Raw genomic sequence first — 12,737 nt, forward strand, 5'->3', positions numbered from 1 at the left:
TTTTCAGACCTTGGTTTGTGTACATATGATCTTGCATACACATTATAAAGGTACATTTAATCCTTGTTTTATTTTGTTTGAAATATACAATCTCTCCATAATGTTTGTTAGCCTAACTCACTGTGTTCGAGTTGTGCGTATCACTTCGCCACGTTTCCGCGAGGGGGCGCAAAGCTGCGCATGCGCAGTGCAGATCATCTGCTTTAAAACGCAACAAGTGCAACAGCAGCACCAACAGCATGTTAGGTTAGCTAATACAGACACGAAGTAGCCTACTTCTGTGAAATTGTGTGTATGTAGGTGGGTATGCTTTCTCTGTTTCCAGGGTAACTCAGTGTTGTTAAAGAGCACTTAAAATAATATGAGTCCAGTTATATAGTTGAAAGCAGTGGTTCTCAAGTCAATCCCTCGCTTGGGGATCACTTCGCTTGGCACAATCAAGTGTTTTATAGAGCGGGGAAACAAAAAATGTGCATCTAATGTAATGCAACATGCAATGGTGCACTGAATAGGGTACATAATGCATTGAAATAATTCGATTATGAGGCAGTAAATACACTGATGTTGAAAGACCATGTGATTCAGGTAGCCTACACCTGAAAAGCTGAGCAACTAAAACATTCTCCAGATCTTCAGTATTAATGAATGCTAATTCAAAGCTGTTCATAATCAACAGCGTGGTCCGCGCGTTTATTATGTGGGAAGGAGCCTCAAATAATAGCTTGCCTCATTAAAATAATGATCGCCCACTCTGCTAAAACAGAAACCACTGTACTTTAGATTGCAGAAAATAACACAGGCTTCTCTCTCTCTCTCTCTCTCTCTCTCTCTCTGTGGTACCTTTTATTAATTGAATTATGTCAAGGTTAGAGAAGAGATTCCCTCTCCCCGTTGTAACGCCTCATCATTTGGACCAATGGTGCTGCTTTTTGTCCTCCCCAAACCGAATCTCTCATCAGTCTTTCCAGCTGACCGTCGCGTAGCCTCCTCCTCCTCCACCTCCACAGAGAGAGAGAGAGAGAGAGAGAGAGAGAGAGGGAGAGAGAGAGAGCGCGCAGAAGCACGGTGCTGAATAACGAGCTGTTCCGGTACGTGGCTGATGATTAGCATGACGCGCTGGAATGGTATTCGGACTTCGGGTGTGATCGTAGCTGATAGACTCTCAGGCGGGCCGGGCGACTCCTCCCCATCTCCTCCGTGACACTACTTTTCGGTTGTTTATGTTGGTTGTTTTTTTTGGCGTGCGTGTTTGAGGAAGCAGAGAGACAAAAACGAGCTACACTTTCAACAGAGAATGGCATTTTAAAAGTTATCCCAAAGCGCTGATATCCCGTGACGCCGGGTTGCTTTTTTTTCTCTTGAGACACACACGCACGCACGCACGCGCGCACGAACACACACGCACGCACGCGCGCGCAGCCTTGTGATTTTTCCTACGAAGCGACCACGAGTACTCATACACATCTAGCAGGCTGCAGAAAGGGAAAGGTTCTCTTTGATTTGGCCGGACTGAAACATGCTCTAAGGGTTGCTGTACTGTTACACAAGGTCAGTTTATTTTGCTCGTGAGAGCTGTCACTGCTACTGGACGTGCATGTGCTGTGCCGCTGCTGCTGAGAGAGAGAGAGAGAGAGAGAGAGAGAGAGAGAGAGAGAGAGAGATGGTTGCTCCGGTGAAGTTACGAGGCAGCGCCAACGCTTAAAGTCGAAACCAGACATCCCATGGACTGTGGCCGATTTTTATACATAAGCTGCCCGGCATTTTGCAGGTCTAATTTCTTCTATTCTGTGCGCCGTGCCTGATTATTATTATTATTATTATTATTATTATTATTATTTTTATTATTATTATTATTATTTTTAAATAAACGATCTTCTGGACATTTTCCACATTTTTCTACTCTATGTTTGTCTTTGTTTATACGAACCCGACAGTGCGCTGAGGACATCGAGGCCACTGTAAACACAAACTGAAACGTGACTGAGAAAGAAAGCAAAGCTGATAGCACAGCAGCACTCCCGCTTTGGGCTTTTTAAGAGAAAGGAATAAAACGCAGATCTCGGCTGTAATGATGCTGCAAGTGGAAATGGTGCTGTTCATGTGTGTGCTGCTGTGGATGTGTGTCCTGAGCCAAGAGCCGAGCTCCAAGGTGATGGCCGACCGATACGCTGTCTACTGGAACCGCACAAACCCCAGGTGAGAAGGCTCCTCTTCGTGTATTCTCTCCTAAATGCACGGACAGTGTGTGAACAAGCTCGAGCAAACTTTTACTTTCGCGATCACAAGGTTTAAAACAAAGGGTGAAAATCGCCCTTAGGTTGCTTGTAGCCTAGGTCACGCGCGTGTGTTGCACTAGAGAAAAATGTTTAATATACACAGTGGGAATGCAGTCCGTCTGTATTTACACAGTTATTTAACACTAGGTGGTAATTTAAAGACGGAAGTGTCAGTTCAACCCTACAAGAGTTAACGGAATACGCGAGGTGTTCATTCATACTACGCGCGCTGACTTGACTGCCGCGCGCCTGCTACTCCTTTAATAACAATAACAATAACAACAACAACAACAACAACATAAACACAAGATGCAGCTTTCAGTTATCAGTGTTGCACCAAGATACAGCAGTCTGCATAATTTCACACCACACGTAGGATAATTTCTTTTAACCGTGATGATCTTGTTCGGCATGGATCACTGATCAGCGATTATAGAAGGGGTTCTGAGCGGTTGTGGAGTAAAGGGGCATGTGTAGGTTACAAAATCATTCATTCATTAATCTGGACTTCATGTTGTGATATTTCAGGAGTGTGTGTGTATATATATATATATATATATATATATATATATATATATATATATATATATATATATATAAACTGACACTAATGAAATTTATGCTACATACAACTCAGCTGCATGATTTTAACCCCAGTTTTGATATGTAAACGCTGGGACGTTTATTTATAGTGGTAATGTTCTTTATATCTAATATGAAGAGATAAAATATCTGCAAAAGCGCAGAAAAGACAAATATTCATAAGGTGGTTTGAAATGTTTAGTGTGAATCCTGTTAGTGAACTTTGTTTACATGGCTGATCCAGGTTAAAGCCGAGCACTGCCTAGTTGAGGTTTACTGACTGAATTTCACATCTTAAAGCCTAAACAACATTTTCTATATAGATTTATTTCCACACCGTCCTCACATATCCGACTCGGGCAAACAAAAAAGTACATTTGAAGCTTTAGGTAATTCGTAACCTATTGTTTTAAAACTTAAAATATGCTAATGACTTTTTATTTCATCTGTTTATCGTCGTCGTCTTGTCTCATCGCTACAGTAAGTAAAGTAAGCTAAAATACAACTCTTGCTGCAAAATTCATGAGAAAGTCACTAAACACGAAAGAAAAATTCATTTTTATCTTACTTTCCATATTCTTCACTGTTCTTTAACCGCGTGGTCACTTTAATAGTATAAATGACTCGTTTGAAAAGAAATGACTCGGACAGAGAGGTGGAAGCCGCTGAGCGTCACAAGACTCTTCTAATTTACAGTCCAGCCTGAAGTCTAATCCATATACAGAGTATATACTAATTTAGTATTTAAATAATGAATCATTAAGGCGTAATTTATCATATTTTACCCGTTTTGATCAAATGAACTACGTAACAAGATGTTATACAGTGTCTCAAGCCCAGGTATAGTCCCCTGCTAATGAATCCACTGTTATTACGCAATATATCTTGTTTATTTAAAGCCAGTTCAGTACAATATGTTAGTAATTAGTCATTATTTTCATGAAAACTGTCAGTTTTGTGACATGGTCCTCAGTGTCCAAAGTTAACTATGCTGTGAAGAAAAAAAGTTTTATATTTGAACGTTTTAAACTTTTAACCCTAATTTAACTACCCTATAATATGTTTACAAAAAAGTGGAAACAATTTTTTAAACTTTTAATTGGCTTATATTTGCAGAATGTGAATAATTTCCCTGTATAGTACCTGTGTCTGTGAGTGTGTGTTTGGGTGCCCTTGCTGGAGTTTGGTGGTCAGTATGTCTCCCATGCTTTGAGCAGTGTTTATTTATGCACCACTTTGTTCAAACACAGCAATGCAAAGTCAAGTTTAATCTGATACATTATGCTGATAGACACACTTTCATTAGAGTCAACATTTTTTTCAGCCCAGTTGACTGGCGGCTCTGTCGAGAAAAAGCAATTTACTCCAGATGTGCTGGCGAGTACAGTAGCTTACTGAAAAAGCTGCATAATAATAATAATAATAATAATAATAATAATAATAATAATAATAATGTAACTGCGTTGTTTTTTTCTGAAGAATGTGTATGGAGAATTCAGAAATTGTCCTTAGGTAAACTTTTGTTCTATACAGTTTTTAAGTTTGCCCAGTTCTCAATGACTGCGCAAATGAAGACGCCTCATACAAGAATGGTTGAATGAATGAATAGTGGTTTAGTGCTACCGTATTTATATACACTACAGTAACACTTTTTTGTTTTTGTTTGTGAGGAATAAAGGCTCATACGCACAAGTGAATAGTGAGCATGACTGTACAATCTAAGGAGCAGACTAAAGAACATGTGCCTGTGTATGAGCCTTATAGTGTCTGTCTGGAGAATCTCAAATGTAGTCAACCACTTGGTGTCCTCAATATAGACGCAAAAATATTGAAACCACCATTTTGGTACTTCATACTAATTATAAAAATGTATTGAATTACTCGGGCTTGCTTTCAGCTATCGTTAATTTGGATACTCTGAAATCTATTATTAGTCAAGCGTTTTTTTTGTCTTCACCTTGTTGGTGCTCTCCAGGTGCTGGCTTTGTTATTCTCACACCTCTGCTGCAGATCTGAACTGCTAACTGCTTTAATTACTCAGCTGATTCCCACTGCTATTCTTAATGGCCGTAGTGAAGGGACACATTTTGGACTTTTCCCATGCTTAAGAAGTGCCCAGTGAAGAGGGCTGGAGGGCCTTTTTCTCCCTAGTCGCCGTGACTCTCTCTGGTTCCCAACACCATGCTGGGCTGAGAAAATTAATGAATATGATTTTACTTTGCCTCTTTCTCAGCCTTTTGGCTGCGTTTCATAACCATTGAGGACCTGAACACAGGGGTCATATGTTCACAGGGCAGCAACATGTATTCAGCTGTAATGTGTTAGTGTGCTTACTTATTAGAATGTTCTGTGACGATCCAGTGACAAATGAGCTCATTTTATGTATTTATGACGCACAGCAGAAAATGCACAATTAATCTGAGCATTTGAGAAAATATCCTTCCTGTTTTGTCACATCGTAAATCAAAACATCACATATGGTAGGCCTTTTATTGAAATGCAAGTGTAAAGATAAGCTCTTTTCAAGTTAAAAAAATTCTGTTGAACCCGCTGTTGTTGTTTTTTTTTGTCAAGGTGACCTGGTATCGCACATGGTGCTGTCCTTCACCCAAACATTGCCGTTTTCCCACCACATCTTTCATAGTGTATGTGAGAGCAAAAGCAGGCTCCAATTTGACTCTATTGCAAAATAATAACTAAACAAAATTACACAGTTGCTTAGCACCCAGTAATAGAACCTGAATAGCCACATAGTTAGTCATTCAGTGAGTGTGCTGTGAATTACTTAAACAACTGATATATCAAAAGTTATGAAAGAAAAAAAGACGAAACTGTAAATGACCAATATAAAAAATGTCTGTGTTTATAGAATCAAAACATATTAAAATGAAACATTTTCAATTGGTAGCAAAGTTTGACACCAGCATTTAGCATTAGAAGTAGAAGTGGAATGAGACTACTTTTTCTTTTCTGATATGCATATAGATGGAGCCGTCTGATATTGTTTCCTTAAAAAACTATTAAGCTTTAACATGTTTTTTCTTTCTGTTTTTTTTTAACTGAATCACTTCACAGTTAAACTCTCACACAAAAATCACCTACACTGTAAAATATTCTAAATATAATAATTTAAGTATATAAGTATATTTATAATAACAATTAATTAATCCTAAATTAATAGTAACAAAAGAAAAAAACTTCATATGTCTCTTCATATGTAAAAACTTCCAGTTCCATTTATTTTCCAAATATGGATATTCCAAATCCAAATGCTATTTCTATTCCAATTACAAACTTTGCTGTTTGTTACAGGACCCGATATCTGATATGTTTTCTCTGATTTCATCCAACATTTTTTTTTGCTGGTATCGGCTCAATACTGATACTGATACTAATTAGAAGTTCTTGCACTGCTTCTATTTTGAGTTTTGGTCCATCTCTGTTCTCTCCCTGGTTTTTTAAAAACAAAATAACTGCACTTAGAGCCCTGTCTTTTAAACATGACATATTATATATGATATTCCAGTTATACTTTTGAAAACTGTAATTGATTCTTTTGTATCAAACTGAAATAATAAAACACTGTCTGAATTTTTAAAAGCGTTTGAACTTTCGATTGTGAAATATGTAACAACAAGGAGCTAGGCTAGAGGTATTATACGAATAGAAAGTTTTTAAAAAATTAAATAAAATATAACAGCTCACGTACCTTAAAACCAAATATGTATGCTAAATGTTGTGAAAACAAGATCAAGCAGAGCTTGACACACAACACACACACACACAAACACACGCACACACACACACACACACATATATATATATATATATATATATATATATATATATATATATATATATATATATATATATACAGTACAGTGCAAAAGGTTTAGGCACCCTATTTTTTAGTACAAACTTTGTTATAGATTTTTTATTTTATGACTTCTAAATTATCGAGTCAGTACAAAAACATTTTAGATTTCCAAACATTAGTTTTCTAGCACAAAATTAAATGTTACAGAAAAATGTTTGTATGTTAGCAAAGAAAGCAGCATATTGCGCAAGAGACCACTTTTCAGATAAAAAACACAATGAAGGCTGCTGGGTTTTGCTGCAAAAATAAGAAGCAAGTGTGAGTCAAAGTCTCCAGAAGAACCGTGGCTGGTTTTGCAAGATGCTCAGTAAAATTTACAGATAATTTCCTTATAAAACTGCACTAATTGTACTGGAGACTACTCTTTTTATTTTTAGTTTTTGTCACAGTAAATATCGACTTTGTTTCATTCACTACTGTTTACCGCTGTTTACAATATTTTTTATAAAATGTAGAAACATTTCATTAAATTATTTTGAAGCCATCTTTGCTATTCAGCATTTCTTTGCATGTGCTTAAAAGGTTTGCACAGTACTGTATATTTTAGGAAATGGAATACAAGTTTGTAAATATGATATAAATAGTTTTGTGTTTTTGATATAAAATTGATATGAAAATTTTACAGTAGTATCATAAGATGATTTCTTTGAAAGTTGTATCTGTAAATCAGAGTGAAGATGACTGGTGATGTGTAGACATCGCAGTGTGGTGGTTGATTCTGGAGTCGACTTTTCGCCTACCCAGGATTAGTTTCACATGGGCGAGTGTTGGAGGACTGCAGCTGCTTTCCCTTTTATCATGTCTGATTCGCTTCAAACTATACAGAGAATGGATTTCTTTTTTGTTTTGTGTTTTTTTTTGTGGTAACACTGCACTATCTTTTATGTGTTTGACATAAGAGGTTATTACATTGTATGTAGTTGAACATTTTTTGTCAGAGTAAATAATTCGTACATCAGATAAACAGACAAAGTATGGCCAGTAGTACTTTATTTTTTATTTAGTGATGCATATATGTTTTTTCCCCCCGGTTTTCTGGTCCATATTGTTGTTGAGTGTGTGTGTATATATCAATATATATATATATATGTGTGTGTGTGTGTGTGTGTGTGTGTTTGTGTGTGTGTGTGTGTGTGTGTGTGTATATATATATATATATATATATATATATATATATATATACACATACATATATATATATATATACATACATATACATATATATATATATATACATATATATATATATATATATATATATATATATATATATATATATATATATATATATTTAGACTGCTCTTTAGTACTGATGTTGGTGCTGCTGTATACAATATCTGTACAAAAACTCTACACAGTATCTTCGTTTTTATTAGCATTATCAGCTAGATAAATAAATCATTTTGTGTGTTTAATCCACAGTGACAGGTGTACAGAGAAATATAATTTCACATTTGTATTGAATGGAACTTGATATGACTTTCAAGTATTTCAGTAAAATGAAAGGAAATGAAAGGGTCAAATGTTAGTAAACCATCAACTCTACATATAACTTGCACACAATATTTAAGACAGTATTTCTCAGCTACAGAATCAGACTCACAGTTTACACCTATGCCAATCTGCCATGTCTGATCATAAGGAAGTTTCATTAGGCAAGTATGCTGCAGTTATGAAATTCTTCATTTACACTTTTCACTTAAATAAGTAACTCTATTAAAATTTCCAAAATGTTTCCAGAATGTCATTTTATTCCACCATTTTGGACTCACAGTTGAATAGTAGAATGATTGGTTCAGGATGTTGCTGTTCAAATATGTGCTGCAAAACCTCAAGCCGACCGTGTTCAGAGATCTAAGGAACCAAGTGCAATGGTTTATTTTTTAATTTATTGAGCATGCTATCCCACAAATTTTGTGATGGACAGACCGGGAAGTCGCTAAATAAACTCACATTTCTGGATGCAAAGTGTATCTTGCTCCAAAGCGGCTCACTTCCAAACGTGCTGTAAATATTGACTGGGCTCCCACACACCAGCGCCCGGTCCCTCTCTTCCTCGCTCTATCCTTCTGTCGGCCTGAAAGGCCAGCATTGTTCCCTCTCTCCGTCGCCTCTCTGTGGCCCGGGTCGAAAGTATGCATGTATTTAGAGAAATAGAAGGGAGGTGTAGGGGGGTAGATGGGGAAAGGACTGAATAGAGAAGGACTTGCAACATTGCTTGTTATACTACAAGTGTTTAGAGGGCCACGGGAAAGAGGTCACAGTGGTGGGTAGAGGCTTTTGCCTGAGGTGCATATAGTAGTTTTGGGAAGGAGGGCAGGTAGATGTGGCACCGATTTGAGGTTTTTAAACATATATACTGTATGTCTGATAACATCACACAATATAAGTGATGTCTAAGAGCCTGGGGTCCCATGGAAGGGCGTTTTTCATGAATTTAACATTTTTCTTGTCCTTCCACTAGTAAAAGCTTTTTAGGAGTGACAGCAGGTTGGAGGTTGACAGATAGAGGGGTGTTCTGTCACACATTCCTACTGTATCTGCCCCTGATTTTACTTCTTACTAGAATGTTTTTTTATTATTAGGATTTTGTTTTTAAATGAAAAAACAAGTTCTACAAGTAGAGATTCACAAATGACCTGAAAAATGAACTGAAAGCCTGCCCAGACATGTTGGATTGTAGTAAAGAGGTATTAATATGATATCTTTTTGGAAATATTAACTATCATCATTTTGGTTAAATCTGCTATTTACCACAGCATAGGAAAGAGGATACACGTCTTACAGAATTACTTGCTGGCTGCCGTTTGTGAAGGCATGCACCTCTTTCTTAAGTAAATATTTAACAGTATGTGATATGACTAAGTGTGTTAGTTTACTTCTAGGTTGACTGGACAGTTGATTTTGTGGACCACCACTGAATTCGAATTGTAATGTTCCTCTCGGCTCTCCTGGAAATGCCAATAATACAATTCGCGTTTTTTTTTTCTTAACTGGGACTGACTGCAGCTTGTTTGTTTCGTCTCTCTGAAGGTAGGGTCCCTGAAGTCTTGAGATTCAGACCCCCAAGTTTCCTCCTAACCCCCCATGTTTCCTCCTAACCCCCACATTCAGGAGGTAATGCTGTGAAGTCACTAACAAGCTTAAAATCCCATCAGCTATTTGTCCAGTAAGAAAATCTCCTTTCTCCCCCTCCCCATTTAAGAATCCCCTCTGCTGACTTTCAGTATTCAAATTCATTAGTTTAGGTACCTAATGAGAGATAAATAAGACTAACTGTGAAGAAGAGCCCTGGAGTGCTTTAAGCTCCCGGGTTAAATATAGGTAATAAGCATTGCCCGGTACACTGTGCTGCTATGTTTTACTGCTTTGGCAAATAAGAAATTTCTAAAATATTTTGAAAGTTTTACTTTGTTTCTATGTTATAATTACATGTTTTCCTTAGCCTTGAATGCTATTTGTATTTATATTTATTTTCTATTCGATTTTCTATTTAATTATGCTGACCTTTATTTCTTTTAAAATAGAGACAATGTCTGTTTATAGAAAACCTTTAAACATTTACCTTTTCAAAAATCTAGTTTTTGCTATTTTCTGAGCTCACTGTTCCTTAAGAGTTAATTTTTCCAGAAAAAAAGAGACCAGCCTCTGTCCGTCTCTCTGTCATAATCAGTGATGGCTGTCCCTTCCCATTTTTGTAATATACTCTTCAGGGGTATTCTGGAGTGTCTTATTAGTGAGCTGCTTAATTTGGGCGCAGTGTTGTGGCTACACTGCTTGAGTGACAGTGGCTTAAAGCTGAAAAGTCTCTCCATTCTGAGAGATCCTGCTGATGACTGTGAGTTTCACATTCTCCCTAGCTTTAGCACTGACCCAATATGGAAAAAAAAGTGGGTACATATTTTTGAGTGCAAAAGGGCAACGTGGCAGGTCGAGTTTTATTCCACATCTGATGGGTTGTGGTTATTTTTCAAGCTTAAATTGAAGTCAAAAAATGTTCTGAGTTTAAAACTGGCAGAAAATCAAAGCAAATGTATTGTGAGTCATACTAAAATAATATTATAATCTGCTGTGTACCATCAGTGACTTTCCAGTCTTTTTATTGGTGTAATGATGTTGCCAAAAAGAATAGGAAAACCTGCAAAAGAAATAAGCTATTTGGTATCAAAATGCAAGCCACAGCTGTAAATTGCAGCAGCTGCTGTACTATTTTAAACAGTTTAAAAAAAAAGCTGAATAGATATTTCAGATGTAAGTAAAGAGCAGTAACGTACTGGATAGGATTTGGCGAAAGAGTGGTAACCCCAAAAGCTCTCTGCTCACCTGCTACATATGACAGCATTTTATCTTCATGAGATGTGTGCTGTCATTCGAAGAGCTCCAGCACAATTCAACCCTTCTCCCAACTGCTGTTTGTCATACACAGACTCCTGCTGTCATATTCATATGTGCTGACTAAATCGGGTCTGGATCTTGCACCCTTTGCAAAATTTAATCAGATGACTGACATTTAGGTTAAAATAAATATCAAGGGCTTTGTTGAGTTTTGATGTACAAAGAACAATTTACATATATGTTGTCAGTGTGTCTTTAAGACCATTTTAAAAAACAAGAACAAAAACCCAAAAGCAATAACAATAAAAACCTTTTTAAAAACCCTCATTTAATTTATGTAGTCAGTATACTACATGAATTGAGAAGACTCACAAAATTGCAGTCTATATATATATATACGTATATATATATATATATATATATATATATATATATATATATATATATATATGTGTGTGTGTGTGTGTGTGTGTGTGTGTGTGTGTGTGTGTGTGTGTATATATATATATATATATATATATATATATATATATATATATGACAAAAATGACAAACAGATTAGTGAAGAATTATATTCTTGAAAAAATATATATAAAAATAAGAAAAGTATTTTGTTAATTACTTTTTAAATAGTATTAAACAGAAATCTGTGCGTGGTGTCTGCAATGCTAAAAATCTAATAGCCATGTCTATATACAGTATAGGAATATATATAGGCTAATATAAATTCTAATATCCATAATATGTGTTCACATGGCTTTGATTGTTTTGGGGTGTAAAAGTGTCAGCAGAACCTGCAGTGGGGATGATATATTCAGTAAGATAATTAGCGGATGGTGAGATCAGGCATGAGAGGAGAGAGAGTATTTTCTTGTTTAGGACTGCTCAGACCAGGCTAAACCTTAGGGAGATGGATAGGGCTGGATGGTGAGGAGAGGGAAGGGTGGTGCAGATGAAATATTAAAGCCTGTTTGTGAGCTCACACTCAAGTTGTGCTGGCAAACCTTCGCACGCAACACAGAAGGAAGGAGGTCATGGCAGCCATATTGGCAAAGCATGGACACATTAAACACTGGGGGTTATGTTATTTGTTGCATGGTTAATGTGCCACAGTTAATATTTTCATGCCTTGCACTGCCACCATTTTGAAAATGCTGAATTCTCACAGAAAATTTAACTATAGTGGGGAACATTTTTCTAAAGTCTTAAGATATCTTGAAAAGTCAAGAACCACTTTTAATGTTTTGCCTGTTTTTTGCATTTATGAGTTAAGAATCCTTGGTGTTGTGTTACATTTTTTGGCTGGTGTCAGTTTTTCCACAGTTCGTCAATAACTAAGAGAAACTTGGAAGCATCCAACAATGAAACAATTTCCTCCTGGCGACCAAAATGTGATATAGTTAGGTTTTGGTGAGGGTCTAATGGTAATGCTGGACTTTTTCACATTATGCCCTGGGAAGTACATCAGTAGTAAAAGCCTTACTTCACTGTTGCGAGTGAGAGCTACATGGCACGAAGATGTCTAAATTATTCATGCCCATAATCGGCCTTTATGTCAAATCAGCTGGCTAGGGCCCCGATGTTATTTTAGCGCATAATTGATGGTGCTCAGAAGTGGAAAACTTAGAATAGCAGAAGTAATGGGAAGCGAAAGTGCAGGTAGGTGT

The 12,737-nt window shown here is 36.7% G+C and overlaps 1 protein-coding gene across 4 annotated transcripts in view; it reads left to right on the forward strand.

The window, feature by feature from the left end:
• Positions 1–281: 281 nt before the first annotated feature.
• Positions 282–12,737, forward strand: part of efna5b (ephrin-A5b) — a 104,995-nt gene continuing 92,539 nt past the window's right edge. The window contains exons 1-2 of one of the 4 annotated variants that reach the window (XM_017468506.3): positions 282–300; positions 1,935–2,196. In XM_017468506.3, coding sequence (XP_017323995.1) covers positions 2,069–2,196 — 128 coding nt within the window. In that variant the 5' untranslated portion in view covers positions 282–300; positions 1,935–2,068. Of the gene's footprint in view, positions 301–1,008; positions 2,197–12,737 lie in introns of those variants that run through there. The other 3 variants (XM_017468505.3, XM_017468504.3, XM_047155564.2) reach the window with 3 other exon arrangements.

This window comes from Ictalurus punctatus, chromosome 5 (genome assembly GCF_001660625.3).
Source record: "Ictalurus punctatus breed USDA103 chromosome 5, Coco_2.0, whole genome shotgun sequence".
In the NCBI taxonomy this organism is placed as follows: Eukaryota; Metazoa; Chordata; class Actinopteri; order Siluriformes; family Ictaluridae; genus Ictalurus; species Ictalurus punctatus.